The sequence below is a fragment of the Vipera ursinii genome (assembly GCF_947247035.1).
Source record: "Vipera ursinii genome assembly, chromosome: 1".
NCBI lineage: Eukaryota > Metazoa > Chordata > Lepidosauria > Squamata > Viperidae > Vipera > Vipera ursinii.
This window is the reverse complement of record NC_139512.1, coordinates 1,406,924-1,424,315: the sequence shown is the minus strand read 5'-3', so window position 1 is coordinate 1,424,315 and position 17,392 is coordinate 1,406,924. Positions and strand designations below refer to the sequence as shown.

Genomic DNA, 17,392 nt, shown 5'->3' with positions numbered 1-17,392 from the left:
CGGGAGAGGAGGCGGAGGCGGCTCCGTTGCCGAGGCTGGTTTGACTGAGGGCGAGGGAGTCGCCAATTGGAGCCGCGGCCTGGCTTGGCCGCATTCTGGTCCAGGTAGGGGTGAGGGAAAACGGGTCCAGGAGGTTTTTTTGTTTTTTTTTCGTGAGCTGAGGTGGGGAGGAAGAAGGTAGCGGGCAAGGTTGGGGCAAGCGGGGCGGGAGGGCTGTTCGCTGTGACAGGGAGGTAGCCTGAGAGGAGCTCTCCTACAATGGGCGTGGGGGTGGGGAGTCTCCTCTTGTGGAGATGGGAGCTCACGGGTGTGGGGTGTGTTCAAGGGGCGACGGGACGGAGCCGGTCTCGATCCCTGCAATGACAGAGCTTTGAGATCGGGTTGATGGTAACGTAGCCCGAGTTCCAGCGTTCTCACGAGACACCTGAACCCACCCACTGGGGTGACTTTGGATCAGGCGTTTGGCCGAAGTGAGATTCGGCAGTTCATGATGCGCGTGTAAAGGCTGACCCTGGCTGGGTTGGCTGGATACTCTTAGCCAGGGTTAATGTAACCATTATTTTACCTAGTTAACACAATTTCCTGTGTTTCCTTTAGACCAGGGGTCTTCAAAGTTGGCCCTTTTATGACTTGTGGACTTCAACTTCCAGAATTCCTCAGCCAGGCATGCTGGCTGAGGAAGTCTGGGAGTTGAAGTCCACAAGTCATAAAAGGGCCAACTTTGAAGACCCCTGCTTTAGACCCCTGAGCCATTAACTCACCACATCGATTGTGGCTTGTACAATAGGGTAGGCTAAAATGTAGTCGCATGGTTTCTGGCGCAGTATGCCCTACAGACAGGAGCAGAGAGAGAAATTGTCTGGGGTTGCGGGGGGAGAATTGAGGTTGAAAAGAGCTATCCTGAGAATAAGGCTCTAGGCTGGGAAAGGTCTTCCTATCCCCGATGCATTCATTATAGATCGGAGGCAGAGATGGAGATGGCTTTTGCTGTGACATTGGGGAGATTAATAAAAAGTTTTGAGTGGAAAGGAGAAGGGTGTTTTTAGTATACCCCTGGAGTTGAAGTAGGTGAAGGGTTTTTTTCCCCGTGGTAAGTGAACAAAAGATTGAAGACGTGATGCATGTTTGAAATGCAGAGTTGATTGGTTAGTAGGTGGGATTATGGGTGAAAGGATTCTTGAAGGATGGGATTGTTTAGAAGTGGCTTGGGCAAAATGACTTTTTCTGGGGGTACCTTGGAGTCAGGGAAACATTAAAGGAGAAAAGCATTTAAAGTCTGAAGAAATGTGACAGTCCATATGTTCTTGAGGGTGTATTGAATGAATGAGTTTGCTTTCTTGAATAGTTGAAATTTATGTGAAGTGAGGACGGATGCAATTGAAGATGGAGGGGCTCAGAAATTTATTGATTGTGTGAGTATGTAGGATCACACATACTGGGTCCTGCAAGTAAATATAAATGGAAGAGAAAGTTACAGAGGTCATAAATCTTAGGGCAATGCATGGGTCAGGAAACTGTTTGATCTGCGGACTGTAAAATAGGTTGTGTGTGATGAACATATTGCTACACTTTTCAAGAATGAGGAGCATTTAAAATACTTTTTCAGTAATTTGAAATAGGAGCCTGTGAAGTGAGCCTTGATGATCCTTTTTTAGATAAAGAAAACTGAGAGTTGATATCTCCATTATCTAGCCTTCCATTTAATAGTTTTTTGGGACAACAACACAGTGGAAACAATAGAAAAATGAAGAGTTATATATTTAAAGTTTAGATATTTTTTTTGAGCCTGAATATTATTTGACGCATTGTTAAATACTTTTTTAGTGCATGTGTGCATCTTAACTTGGTAGAACTGTTAATGCCAAAGGGAACTAGTTTCTATAATTTCATGATGGTTACTTAACTGAGAAATGTGCCCCACCCCTCTATGGAGCTTTCTACTTGTTTCCCTACAATTAAGAATATGGGTTAGTGGTTGAGCTCTTTTGCCCACTAGCCTCAAATTGTGCTTGACATACTCATATTTTGAAGAGCATTTCCAATTAGGACTCTTATCGTCTTACATCAGTTTGCTTAGCAGACACATTACTAATAAGACAGTCCATCTGGGAGTTTGACGTGTCTGGAGATTAGTTATAGTGGTAGCAGGAAACTTAAAATAGTTGTGTCTGATTTTCTAGCAGATGTCAAAAAACTAATTAACACTTTTTTAGAACTGGTTGTTTCTGTTCTTTGTGTTTAAAATTCATCTGACTATATTTAAAACACAGACTGGGGCTAAAACTGCTGTGAAGTTACATGTCCCAAGATTACATCACAGGGCAACTCTGCGTTTCATGAAGTATAGAATGCTCACACCCATGTGGTTTGGACAGTTGTTGAGTTTTCATCTTTGCAGCTAATTATTAATGTTTTTTACTCATACAACCTATTGGGGTTCTAAAATAACCAGCCAAGTATTTAAATTTTCTTTATTTTAAAAAGGGCAATGTTTTTAAGATGTTCTGCCTAATTAAAGTGATTGGCAGTGAAATCCATGATAAATACTTCTTCCCTCAGGGCAACAGTGAAGATAATTACATGAAATTTAGACTGTCATGATCACAATTGGGTTTAAATCTGTATTATTATTCCCCTGCATCCAATTAGTTTCTCTATTCTAACTAATCACAACAGAGTTGGCTTGTAAGTAAAATGGATATTATTTGATCAGTACTAGTTTGAGGGCAAATATATGTTAATGCATTAAGCAATGAAAAGTGCATCTTTGCTGTTATATGTGTGAGAAAACACAGGAGCTATATGATCCAGCCAGAAGTGTATGTTCATCTTACATGGACTTTTTTAAAAAAGAAAGTCTTCTGAATCTTGTCTACTATTTAAGCACCTTCCTGGTTTCACCAAGTTCTTTCTTTTTTGGCTTTGAATTTCAGATACTGTTTTGTCTGCAGATAGAAGAACTTGAAGTAGGCCCCTCAACTTCTTATTTGGGGTCCTTTATCTCCTACTCCTAGAGTAATCTGCCTGCACCCAGCATTGCTTGTTGGCAGATGTTCTTGATAACTTCCTCTCTGTTCCAAATTGAGCCATGCGTTTCAAACTGAGTGGCTGACTAAACAAAGAGATCATTTTTCCCTCAGAGATTGACTCAGTTCTTTTTCTGTGTCAAGAAAATCAGCCCCCAAATTAACATCTGCACCATGTTGGATTCTTGAGCTTAAGATATGGCTGTTAGATTCCTGGATTTTGTTCAGCTCATGCCACGGAACCTAAAAAAAAATGGCCTAGCTGAAAGAAATAAAGCCAATTAAATGTTGCCTGATAAAAAATGTAAAGGATAATGACTGTGTAGCTGAAACTTTATGGAGGCTTGGTTTTCTGATAAGAAATGATTCATAAATGAGACTAACGGAACAATCAGACATACGAATAGACCTTTTGAGTTGGATGTTTATGCACTTCATAACTGTTTTTATAGGCTAATTGAATATTGATAGATGGTGAAGATTTGTGCTTAATGTTGGATGTATATTTAAGAGAATGCAACTCTTGAATATATAAACAGCAGTTTTGCGGTGCAAATCACTTTTGGAATCATTCCTTTATGAATGATTACTGTTGGATATCTGTTCAAAACTCTCTCTAGGATTGAACTCTCAACCATTCTGGCAGTTCTCCCTGTAAGTGGTAAACTGGAAGGAATGAAATGAGAGAGTTTTTAGTATGGAAGGTTTGAGAAGAGAGAAAGTTTTAGCCTGTTACAGAGGAAGATCAGCTACTTAATAGCCAGTCCTAAAGCATCTATTTAGGTTCCAAACTAAAAGAGGAAAGGAGTAGTTTACTTAGTTCACTTCTGTCAAAGGATGAAAATTTTAGTGAGACATGTAGAAGCCAAGCAGTTTTCAGGATATAATGCATATATATTTAAACTTAACCTGGGCAGCTGTTGTGTCTAGGACAATGTTTCTCAACCTTGGCAATTTTTAAGTTGTGTGGATTTCAGCTCCCAGAATTTCCCAGACAGGCTACTGGTCTAGGATAATAAACCTAGGATGCATTTCTATCCGTGTATATACAACATGATGTCCTTGGCATTGATGGAGCAAACAGATGCTTGGTGTTTATTTCTGACTTCCCCTCAGTGGCGAAATGAAGTATGGATAGGGAACGATTTAATAGGCTCTTATAATTATTATGCAATAGTTATAAATAATTGTACACAGCATAGCTGTGAACAAATATTTTCCCTGTCCTGATTCTTCCACTAGTCAGTTTACTGTATACAGGCTTTATTATTATAAGAGCAATAAGGAAAATGTTATTCAGTTTATAATTATTTTGTATTCTTCTGCCAAGTAATAATAATAATAATAATAATAATAATAATAATAATAATAATAATAATAATAATAATAATAATAATAATAATAATAATATAAAGTTGGAAGGGACCTTGGAGGTCATCTAGTCCAACCCCCTGCTCAGGCAGGAAACCCTATACCATTTCAGGCAAATGGCTGTCCAGTCTCTTCTTAAAAACCTCCAGTGTTGGAGCATTCACCACCTCTGGAGGCAGGTTGTTCCACTGGTTAATTGTTCTAACTGTCAGGAAGTTTCTCCTTAGTTCTAGGTTGCTTCTCTCCTTGACTAGTTTCCATCCGTTGCTTCTTGTCCTGCTTTCAGGTGCTTTGGAGAATAGCTTGACTCCCTCTTCTTTGTGGCAGCCCCTGAGATATTGGAACACTGCTATCATGTCACCCCTCGTCCTTCTCTTCATTAAACTACACATACCCAATTCCAGCAACCGTTCCCTATATGTTTTAGCCTCCAGCCCCCTAATCATCTTGGTTGCTCTTCTCTGTACCCTTTCTAGAGTCTCAACATCTTTTTTACATCGTGGTGACCAAAACTGGATGCAGTATTCCAGGTGTGGCCTTACCAAAGCATTGTAAAGTGGTATTAGTACTTCACTTGATCTTGATTCTATCCCTCTGTTAATGCAGCCTAGCACTGTGTCGGCTTTTTTGGCAGCTGCAGCACACTGCTGCCTCATATTGATTGTCTACTAAGACTCCGAGATCCCTCTCACAGTTACTACTATTGAGCAAGGTACCACCTATACTATACCTATGCATTTGATTTTTCCTGCCTAAATGTAGAACCGTACTTTTTTCACCATTGAATTTCATTTTGTTAGATAGTGCCCAGTGTTCGAGTCTGTCCAGATCCTCCTGTATCTTAAGCCTATCTTCTGGAGTATTGGCTATTCCTGCCAGCTTGGTGTCGTCTGCAAATTTGATGAGTTCCCCATCTATCCCCTCGTCCAAATCATTAAGATATTGAAGAGCACTGGGCCCAGAACAGAGCCCTGGGGCACCCCACTACACACTTCCTTCCATGTAGATGCGGTTCCATTGAGGACCACACGCTGAGTACGGCCTGTCAGCCAGCTACGAATCCATCTGGTGGTAATGATATCTAACCCACATTTTTCTATCTTATGAAGTAGTAGGTTGTGATCTACTTTATCAAATGCCTTACTGAAGTCTAAGTAAATTATATCTACAGCGTTCCTCTGGTCCACTAATTTTGTCACTTGGTCAAAGAATGTAATAAGATTTGTCTGGCATGATCTGTTTTTGACAAACCCATGTTGACTTTTAGTGATGACTTTGTTTGCATCAAGGTGTTCGCTGATTTGTTGTTTGATTATCTTTTCCAGAATCTTCCCAGGTATTGAGGTCAGGCTGATAGGTCTGTAGTTTCCTGGATCTATTTTTTTTTCCTTTTTTGAAGATGGGAACTACATCAGCTCTCTTCCAGTCCTCTGGTAGTTCCCCAGTGCTCCAGGATCTTTGAAAAATATAGTTCAGTGGTTCTGAGATCACGTCTGCCAGTTCCTTGAGAACCTTGGGGTGTAATCCATCTGGTCCTGGTGATTTGAACTCGTCTAGGCTGGACAGGTGCTCACTTACCATTTTCTTGCCTATCTTAACTTGCGTTTCTATTCTGTTTTTTATGGCACTATTTTTGATAGGTTGGTCTGTTTTTTCCCTTTGTGTAAAGACAGATGCAAAAAATGAATTAAATAGTTCTGCTTTCTCCCTATTGCTTGTCACCTTCTTGCCACTTTCCCCCACTAATGGACCAATCATTTCCTTGACTTTTTTCTTGTTTTTTATATGTTGAAAGAAGCTTTTTTTGTTATTTTTGACTTTGGTCGCAAGCCTTAGTTCATTTTGAGCCTTAGCTTTCCTCACTTCATCTTTGCAAGCACGGGCTATTTGCTGATATTCTGACTTAGTTATGTGCCCCTCTTTCCACTTCTTATACTTGTCCTTTTTATCTTTCAATTTATCAGAGAGTTCTTTATGCAGCCATGCTGGTTTCTTTTGAGAGCTGTTATTTTTCTTCTTTGTTGGTATTGTACTAGACTGGGCCTTTATTATCTCACTTTTCAAAATTTCCCAAGCTTCTTGAGTTGTTTTCCCCTTTAGGATTCTCATCCATGGAATTCTTCCCATGGTCTCTCTAAGTTTATTGAAATTAGCTCTTTTAAAGTCCAAGACTCTAGTTTGGCTGTGTTCTATTGCTTGTGCCTCCAGAATGTTGAATTCCAATATTGCATGATCACTTCCCCCCAAGGTTCCTGTGGCTTCGACACCTTCTATCAGTCTTCTCTTTCTGTACCCCCGATAGCAGACATGTCAAACACAAGGCCCGGGGGCCAGATCCGGCCCGCGAAGTGGTTTCATACGGCCCGTGAAGCCATCCTGGAAACAGTGAGGGAATGGCCCCCACTGCCTTGGCTCTGGCCCAGAGACCTTCCTTCTGCCAGAGACCCTCAGATCTGTCCCACTCCTGCCCAGGCCCCAATAGGCACCCTTGATGCAAACGAGTTGGCCACGCCCACCCAGTAGGCCATACACACTCTAGCCACGCCCACCCAGTAGGCCATACACACTCTAGCCACGCCCACCCAGTAGGCCACGCCCACCCAAGCCATACCCACCCGGCCCCCTGACGACAACCACAATGCTGATGCGGCCCTCAATGAAATTGAGTTTGACACCCCTGCCCTATAGTAATGAAAATGTATATTCCAACCTCTCTATGATTTTTCCGCAGCTTGGTCAGTTTTTAAATAGTTCAGCTTTTTTCTCCCCTTACAATTCTCTGTCTGTCTATAGATAGTCTATAGATCCATCTCTCTCTCTCTCTCTCTCTCTCTCTCTCTCTCTCTCTCTCTCTCTCTCTCTCTCTCTCTCTCTCTCTCTGATATTGTAAGCCACCAGAGTCAGCCTGCAGCGAGATGGGTGGCACACAAATGTAATAAATAAATTGTTAACTGTAATCTGCAGAAGTCTTTAATTTTTGCTAGGAATTGAGCCTGCGTTAAGGTGCTATATAAATACATGCTAAAATGCCTATATAAAAATGAAGGATTCTTGAGTAGTTGAAATGGCCATTCTGCCTTTTCTTTTTCTTCCTTCCTGCACTACTTTGTTATAATGTTAGCTTTCCCCTTTTAGCATTGGCATGATTCACTAGTTAAGCATGCAATTTAAAATTATGGGTTTATGTAGACCAAACCACTGCTTTGGATGGACTGGGGGGATATGCTCTACCATGTTTTGTTGTAGCCATAAGATATACAAGTTCTCTTCTTTATAAATTGTACATCTGCGAACTGAAAGAGGTTAGAACACGAGCCCACACAGGAATCGGTCTGGCATTGGATTTTAGCCTTTAAAATTGGTTTGCATGAAGAGTTCAATAAAAATATACTGCATAATATCACAAATACTTTTTTTTCTTTTTTCTCTTATAAGTTTATAGTTTGCCTTTGGCAGAAGAATGTTTGGAATTATCACATTTATTCTTATCCCACATACATACATATTCAGCCTTTTTTCTGCAGGAAAGATTCCACAGCTTCCCTTTGAGGTGGCAGTGTGAGTTAACTAAAAGAGAAGTAATCTTCTATGTGTCATGTTTTCCTTAGGAAATAAGGAAGATTTTTTCTGCCTTGAAAACTGACGTTTTCCTTTGGATGTGCATAGGCAGCTTGTTTAATTCTTAATTTTTCCTTAAATAGATCTGTTTAGCAGTCATGCTGCAGCCAGTTCATTCTGGCAAAGCTTATAGCCAGGAAACACAAAGCCTTTTCTGTTTTGATTTCTCTTTTCAGTTGCCAATTTGGTAAATGAATTTATAGTAGGGTTCTTAATACTTTCCTGTAGTTGCACTTCTGATATACCCTTAATCTCAGATTACAGAGGGACTCTGCTGTCTAACATCAGGATGAGAGACTATTTGATCTGACAAGTGAAAGGAATACTATATAGATGACAAATATTTCAGTTGTGATATAAATAATATATCATGACTTTCTGCCAAAACTGTTTCTGAAAGTGGCTATACAAAATAAAATGTGTGTTTGTACACATGGAGTTAAAATCTAATCAAGAATGTAATAAAACAAATCACCCAAGTACAGCTTCTGTTTAGATGGCCTGATTTGAAACACTTTGTGTCTCAATACCAGAAAAAGTAAAAGTAAAAGTAATCTTACTTTTAACTTTTGTAAACTTTTGTAGTGCTTTTATTGCCCTGTACACCGCCCTGAGTCCTTCGGGAGAAGGGCGGTATAGAAATTCAATAATAAATAAATAAATAAATAAATAAATAAATAAATAAATAAATAAATGAGAAAAAGGAATCTGACCTTGGCAAGAAATTTTAGAGCCTCCAAGTACTCACTTGAAAGACTAGTTTATGTTCGTACTAAATATGTCTGATGAGGCAGTGAAAGAAATGGGTGTCTTCCAAAGATTCTGGTCATATTTGTAAAGGAGAATACACTTATACCCAATAAGTGATAAATTTTAATGAAGCTTTAAAACAAGGGAATCAAATGTATCATACAATTGGTCATAACCAGAAAGCTTTAGTCTAGAGCAGGAGTCGGCAACCTTGGCTCTTTTATGACTCGCGGACTTCAACTCCCAGAATTCCCGAGCCAGCATAGCTGGCTCGGGAATTCTGGGAGTTGAAGTCCGCGAGTCATAAAAGAGCCAAGGTTGCCGACCCCTGGTCTAGAGAATATGCCAGAGTAATCCAAGTATAAGGTAATTGAGACAGATGCTACCATGGCTACATTTGGCATTTTTAAGAAAAGATGCAGTTGGGATATTCATTTTATTTTTACAAAAGCTTTTCTGGTCACAGTGAAATGTGGACATCCCAGTTCAGGAATATACTTGAATTGTGTTTCAGAGTACATAGTCCTTGACTTACAATTGGTCACTTAGACACCATCCATAGTTGCAATGGACCCCCAAAGCTATTTATGAGCCAGTTCTGATGGCTGACCTTCCCCAGGGACATGTGAATGCATTTCGTACACTCAGCCATCTGCCCATATTTATGGCCATTTGCAATATTCCATGGTCACATGACTATAACACTCCTTTTCCACCTGGCTGACCTGGACTGACAGGCATTTTAATTATATTTACAATTTTAAATTTATTTTTAATTTTAATTTATTGCACAGATGATTTTAATTTTATTTTTATCTTAATTTCTGTACTTATTATATGTTTTGTTGTTAGCCGCCCTAAGTCCTTCGGGAGATAGGGCGGGATATAAATCCCATTAATAAAATAAATAAATAAATAAATAAATAAATAAATAAATAAATAAATAAAATAGTGTTTTTTTGGCAAAAACACCCTATAACAAATAATGGTTTTGTTTAATGACTACGGTGTACACTTTACAACCGCCACAAAAACAATCATAAAAATGGCTCTACTCAAGTGACTCTCTTTATGATAATCACAATTTAAGATAGTAAAGGGCAGGTTCCATTATGGTTGTAAGTCAAGTATTACCTGTATTCAAAAGGAAGAATAATCCTAGTTGATCGAATCTCTTCCTTGATTTCCTTTTGAACTCAGTAAAAACTATTTTCTTTTGACTAGATTACTTTTTTTTTGCCCTCTTGCTATCCATGAAATCATAGTAGGATTTAAAATTTTGATTTCAAGAAAAGATAGGGTTGATGTATAGGCATTAAAGGAAAAACGGGTGGGGTGAGGACAAATTATAACATGCATGTCGCAACGTCATCATGCAGATGTTATAGTTATATATAGTAAGTGTGTCACATATCATGATGCAATCATAACTACATCATTTATATAATATGTGAGTTTTTATTCTGAGTTCATTGCGGCTTGTTATGCACACCTACGGTTAGATGTTGTCAGCATCCTGATAATACTAAAATTCAAAGCTCTAGATAATCTTTCCTAGTAGTTTCTCTCTCTCTCTCTCACACACACACACACACACACACACAGACCCCATCTTAGAGCAGAAGTGCTTTTGAGATGAAAAAAATATTTTAATAACTTTTGGTGCAAACCCTTCTTATAATATTGGTGGAATTAATTTGTTTAGCATATCTTTATATCATTGGTTTTCATCCTTTTCAGTTACAGAATAAACAACTTTCTTATACCGTATGCTGTTTTTGTAACATATTTAACGAGTCCCTTCCCTTTTTATCTCTTAAACAGTTCCTCCCCCGTCAGTTTTCTCCAGAAGATGATTCAACCCTTGGGATACAGATAACCAGTATTTAGGGAGGCTTTCTGAGTTAGTTTCCCTCCCCTATCCAGACATTTTTGACCTTCAGTTATGTTTTTTAATAGTCTGAATTGAAGTGTCGATAGTAGCACTGTCTGGATCTCAATCCAGTCTCATAGTCATGCTCAGAATAATAACCACTACTTCGTAGGTAAGCAAAGTAATTTTTTCTTAGAAAGCAGAATATGTGAGATTATGTTTTTCAGCTAAATCTGTTTTATGAGATTGGAAGTAAAATGAACTCAATTTGCTGAATTAAAAATCCTATTATAAAGAGAAGGTGCTGCTTTTATTGGGTTTATTAAAATGCATGAGGTATGCTAGTTATACTGTTTCTTTTTCATTTTTCAAATGCACCTATTTGAAAATTGCATCTGCTTTTTTCTGTTCTCTAGAGGAAAAAATTAAAAATCCATGATTAAATCCTTGCTGCGTACTAATGTTCTCTTGTATAGTAACCTTGTTTGTCAATTTTTCTGCATTTCCCTTTAGGGCAGGTACCCCCTTCTGATAAACTGAAAGTAAGAGGTCCTGAACATAGAATGCAGCAGTGGTGACAATCGAGTATTTATCTGTAAGCCCATTATTACATGATAGTGCATTTTAAAAAGTTGTTCTTGCATCCTGTAGGTAGGAAACTTTCAGTTCCTGTAGAATTTTTTCCCCCAAACTATATTTTTCATAGTTCCTCAATGAAAAGTTAACAATAGTAGGCAGTTTCCTCAATTTTGGCAATTGCTAAAATTCCTATATACTGTAACATATATCTGAGGAAAGTCATTACAGAGAGGTCTGTGGAGATTCTCAATCATCTGGGTCATGGGTCAGAACTGAAGAAGCTTCTTGGATGAGAAGCGAAATGTTTTCAAGGAACAAAAAATGAAGTCCAGTTGCCTTTTGAAAAGCACCCTTGAGTCATACAAAGAGATTATTAAGTGCTTAGAGGACTTGTTAAAGGAAGGACTCAAATTATTTCACTTCAGGATATAGTAAGCCTGTTCTTCTTTGATTTGGCGCTGTCTTACTCAGCCTACTGAGGATTTGTAGATTTTTGACTGTTGAGAGAGTATTAATCTACTTCTGAGTCCGTCTGCAGCTTAGCGATTAGCCAAATATCTCCAGGAAGCCAGCAAGTAGAATCCATAGATGGAAAATGCTTATGTCTCCTTATTGCAGCTTGAGGAAAAAGCGGCTTCCCACTTGTGAATTACTGAGATGATATGTCATTGTTGGAGCTTTTTGGCCCAAAGCTCAAGCTCTTTGTATCTACGCTGCAGGGGCTTGAACTGCCTGTTTGGCTGGTTTGATATAATTTGCAGATATATCAGTTTGGTTAGAAATTGTTGAGAATAATCGTAGCTCGGGTGGTAGGTTTTGGCAGTCAGTATCGATGTGGCTCACAGCTTTGGCTTGAGCAGCAGAGGGAGGCTGTGTGCAGGAGTCCCTTTGCACAAGTTACATCTTAAAATGCCAAAAGGAGCTTTTTCCAAAAGGCAACCGGACTTTCTGGTTTGGTTTGGTTTTTCTTTGAAAATGTTTTGCTTCTCATCCAAGAAGCTTCTCCAGGTCAGAAATTAACAGTTATTTTGTCCTGCTGAGTGATTGGTGTGTGTTGTTGCAAAGAGACTCTTTTGTGGAGATAGCAGAAAGAAATGGGAGTGTAGCAAAAACAACTTGTGTGCTTGGAAGAAAAGAACCCTACGATTGCCCTGCACCTTTAGAGTGCCTCCATTCCTTTTATTATTACTAAAATATGAAACACAAACTAGGAATCTGGGGTATTGGATTTGCATTTATTTTTTTACCCAACCAGTGTTGTAATCCGTAGTTTTAAAAATGTGTTTATAGGTGCTGACAGTGTTTTCTTGTTTGCTCCCCTTATGCTTCTGTAATCATTACGCTTTACGTTTTTATTGAACTTACCTTGTTATCTTTTCAGTTTTATCTTGCCGACCACAAACTCCTGACCCTACTGGAAAATGGTTAGGGGCATTATTGTTTCGTGTCTGCTGTGACAGCATCTCAATTGGGATATATTTCTGATACTCTCCTTCCTTGTTTTCAGATAACTGGCCCAGTGCATCAAGCCAGGGCGGCATGCCGAGGCAGGGCATGGTCCAGGATGAGTTTAAAAGATGTCAGCAGTGCAGCTTGTCCAGAGAATGTAACCTATGCCCTTCATATTTATCCCCAGCTCTCAACAGAACACGGTTCCTGTTGCAGGGTAACAGCAACTAAGGATGCCACAGCCACCGAGGTCATTAAGGATGTCATCAGCTCCTTGAGTTTGGACATATCTAAGCATTATGTACTTGTGGAGGTGAAGGAGACAGGGGGAGAGGAATGGGTATTAGACGGAAATGATTCTCCTGTCCATAGGATCCTGCTTTGGCCTCGCCGGGCCCAGGATGACCATCCTCGGGAAGATGGTTATTATTTTGTTTTACAAGAGAGGAACGCTGATGGGACTATCAAATATGTCCACATGCAGCAGACCTGTGAAGAAGAGAACCAGGAGGAAGCCCGGCGACTGGTTGAAAGGGGCTTCCTTCCTTGGCAACAGGAGGATTTCAATGATCTGTGCAACCTCCCCAACTTGACGGAGACCACCCTGTTGGAAAACCTCAAGCGGCGTTTCCTGAAACAGAAGATCTATACCTACGTGGGCAGCATCCTCATTGCCATCAACCCTTTCAAATTTCTGCCCATCTACAACCCCAAGTACGTCCAGATGTATGAGAACCACCAGCTTGGGAAGCTGGAGCCCCACATCTTTGCCATTGCTGACGTAGCCTACCATGCTATGCTGAAGAAGCACATGAATCAGTGCATTGTTATTTCTGGTGAGAGCGGATCAGGAAAAACCCAGAGCACAAACTTCTTGATCCACTGCCTCACTGCCCTGAGTCAAAAGGGTTATGCTAGTGGAGTGGAGAGAACTATTTTGGGAGCTGGACCAGTGCTGGAGGTAAAAGAAAAAAAGTATATATCCATACTTACACATGCATATGCACGCGCATGCACACAAACACACATATTTGTAAATACTTTCTTAACTCAGATAATTAAAGATAACTTCAGAGTGGTTTTAAAACTTCACAGTGTTTTGAGGTTTTGGACTTCAGTGGGGAAGGAAGCTTTCATATGAAATGCTTTCTTCCATTTCTGGCTGGGCTTTTTTTCCCCCTGCACAAGACTCACCTAAACCTTTCCAAAATAACTTCCTCCACATATTTTTTTCCTTCTGAAATATTTTTTTAAAATTTTGTAAATGGCTGTGTTGTCTTTCAAAGATCTTGCCTTATTTAGTCATATTTGGCTGCGTGAGTTTTTACAACTGAAAATAAAGAAACAAGACTTGGTGCTGGACGCTAATTGCCTTCAAAGTCTGCATCCAGCCTCATAGCTAAGTTCTAGTGAATCAGGAGGAAGACAGCTGAAATTCATACAACTTTTAAGTTTTTTTTCCCCCACAGAACATTAACAGTATCACCTTGTAAATGAAATGTAGGGCTTTTCAGATGTGCTGACTACAACTGCTAGAATTTGTTACCATTGGTTGTACATGCTGAGGATGATGGAAGCTTTAAGTGCAGTAACATCTGGAAGTCAATATGCCTCAGTCTCCTTTTAGTGTAGGCTTCTGTTTTGAACCTGCTTTTTATGCTTCTTGATCCTCAGCCTTTGTTTTTTCAGGCTAACAGATGAATCACTTCCATTGTACTGTATTTATACACTATTTTGATAGTATCAATACAGGTAGACCTTGACTTAGAAACCATTTGTTTAGTGATCATTAAGTTACCGTTTTTCACACTTACAACTGTTGCAGCATCCTCCTGGTCATATGATCAAAATTAGGATGCTTGGCAATTGGTCCATATTTAGGACGGTTGCAGCGTCCCAGTGTCATGTGATCACCTTTTTTCCAGCCTTGCGACCTGACAAGCAAAATCAGTGGGGAAGCCAGGTTCGCTTTACTAACAACTGCAGTGATTGACTTAACAACTGTGGCAAATGCAGTCGTAAAGTGGGCCAAAACTCATTTAACTTAATTGCTTAGCAACAGACATGCTTGGCAACAGAAATTCTTGCTTAGCAGCAGAAATTTTGGCCTCTATTGTGGCCATAAGCCGAGGATTACCTGTAGGAGGAGTTCTGTATTTTATTTATTTATTTGTATCCCACCTTCATTATTTTTGCAAGGTGGCGAACATACAGTATCCAATACAACTTCGTCATTTTATTTTCCCCATAGCAACAATTCTGTAAGGTGAGTTGGGCTGAGAGAGAGTGTCTGACTCAAAAGTCACCCAGCTGATTTTCATGGCTAAGGCAGGATTAGAACTCAGTCTCCTGCTTTCTAGCCTGGTATCTTAACCACTGGACCAGGGGTGTCAAACTGCTGTTCCACGGGCCAGACATGTCACCGGGAAACCACGCCCGCCCCATTGCCAGCAATGGTGAAAAAGCTCCGATATGTTGTGCGACATCATGTGATGTCGCAAATTTGACATGTCTGCACTAGACCAAACTAGCTCTGTTTAATCATTATCTGTAAAACCTATAACAGTATATTGAAAAACCAGTACAGAAAAAGATACAACAGAGCACAAAAAACAAGTAGTTCAAATCACAATATAGTATATTGTGTCGTGTAGTGTCGTGTACAGTGTATTGCACTAGGTGAATACACTTTAGAACCTTTATGCTAACATTGCCATCTTTTATAAATGGAAATTGAAATAATGACATTCCGTTATAACATCACTTATGACTACGTTGTGAAAAAACCGTTATAAATAGTGGATTGGAATGAAATTGTTGTTTAAATTATTTAATAGTCATGGTCTTGGTGTGTCTTTAGTAAGGTTGAATTCATATTAGAGACTTCAGGATTTGCAGTTCTTCATCACGGCACTATATCCCCTTTCTCTTGGATCTGTGCTTCTCAGCAAATACAGCAAACTGTCAGATATTTTTCTTTTTCAATTTATAAAAGCTTTTTGTGCTCTTTGAGCAAGATGGTTTAGAATGCCTACATGTGTCTGTCTATTCAAAAATTGTTCCACAGAAAGCAGAAGTTGGCTTTTCAAAGTCTTGCTGACTTTTGAAGGCTTCACTTGTAATTCTTACCCAGAACAGGAAGATTATTCTGAGGAAGCCCCTTTTGGGTCTGCTAACTATAGAATACCGGATGCTACTAATAATTGACAGCTGGGGGTTGCGGAGAGCAAGTGGAGACATGTCTATGGTCATAATAGATGCACATGTATTTATATTGATCTAAGGACAAACCTGTCAGATGTCCACATCTAGAATTGAGCTGTCTTGGTTAAAAACAATTTGTCTCAAGTATTCTCAGTTGCTGTATTTTTCAATATAGATTAGGAATATAAGAAACTTTCTCATGCCGTACAATTTATTAGGTCCTTTTTCCCCCCTATCTGGAGCTACTAAGATTTAAAGCTGGAGTTTGACTTATCTAGGACCGGATGGGCCCCACGTGAGAGACCAGAAATGTGAGGATAGCCTGCTCTGCAGTATGTCCAGGGTCACTGGAAGAGGCTTGGGGTACTGATTTGCTTTCACTTTGACTTTGTGGGATTTGAGGAACGGAGGGGTACCTGATCTAGTGTTAGGTAGTGGGTCGCTACTGAGAGGCATGATTTTTTTTTCCAAATTGCTGGTCCCACTTGGGTATCCTATTCCATTGCTGGTGGGTTGAGGTGCCAAGTAGCTATTTGAAGAGACAGTGGTCTCCATTTTGGTGACCGTTTCCTTCAAATCCAGCTGCTCCTTTGTGGGGATCCTGGCCTGATTACCAGGCATCATGGCCTCAAGTTGTCGTTGACTAGCATCAGGTCTTTGTAAAGATCCATTCATGATTTGATCTTGGACAAACAGACATTTAAGAGAGTGAAAGAGTTCTTACTACTACTTATTACATCAAGAGATTGTTGTCCAGCTTCTCTTTTGGGGGAATTACCATCTGGCCACTCTGGTCAATTAGCAAAGCATTTTGCTCAATTTGAATCATTATGTTTGGCTGTATGAAATGGCCTCCCTATGGAGTTTTATTAGCTCGAACATTATCTGCTTCCCCCCACCCCAAATAAGACAGAGCTCTTCCAGAGAGCAATTGGAACATAACACCTAATAGGGTTTTTTCTTAGCATTCTCAGCATATCACTCTATTTTTAATTTCTTATTTTAAGACACTGGGACAATAGATAGATAGATAGATAGATAGATAGATAGATAGATAGATAGATAGATAGATAGATAGATAGATAGATCCTGGTGGATAAAACTTGGTGAATTAAAGAAAAGTAGAGAAATTCATACTATTTATCCTATTCTACAAGTTTGCATTTTCCAGAATTTCTGCAACTAGTTTTCCGTGAGGGAGGGATTACCTTAAAAATAATCAAGCAACATTTACTATATTAGTTTGATAGCTAATAGCATACTACCTTGGATTTTTTAAAAAAATAGCTCTGGATAACTTACTTATTCTTTGTTTAAATACTAAGTGTATGAGGTCATCTCATATTTTTAATATTTTCACATCACAGGCAGTGTAATTGAGCTAACAGAAAGAGAGTGCAAAAGTATAGTTTGCAAAACTCCCTTTTTATTCTAAGAGCTATCCTTCTCCCCCAGGTGGATGAAACTAAATATTTTCAGCTCTTTTCCCCCTTAATTTTGGAATTTAGGGTTGAAGAAAAGT

The 17,392-nt window shown here is 39.4% G+C and overlaps 1 protein-coding gene across 4 annotated transcripts in view; it reads left to right on the top strand.

Moving 5' to 3' along the window:
• MYO9B (myosin IXB) overlaps positions 1 to 17,392 on the top strand; it is an 83,010-nt gene continuing 65,618 nt past the window's right edge. For all 4 annotated transcript variants that reach the window (XM_083373743.1, XM_083373742.1, XM_083373741.1 and 1 more), the window contains exons 1-2: positions 1 to 104; positions 12,725 to 13,627. In XM_083373743.1, coding sequence (XP_083229869.1) covers positions 12,782 to 13,627 — 846 coding nt within the window. In that variant the 5' untranslated portion in view covers positions 1 to 104; positions 12,725 to 12,781. The remainder of the gene's footprint in view (positions 105 to 12,724; positions 13,628 to 17,392) is intronic.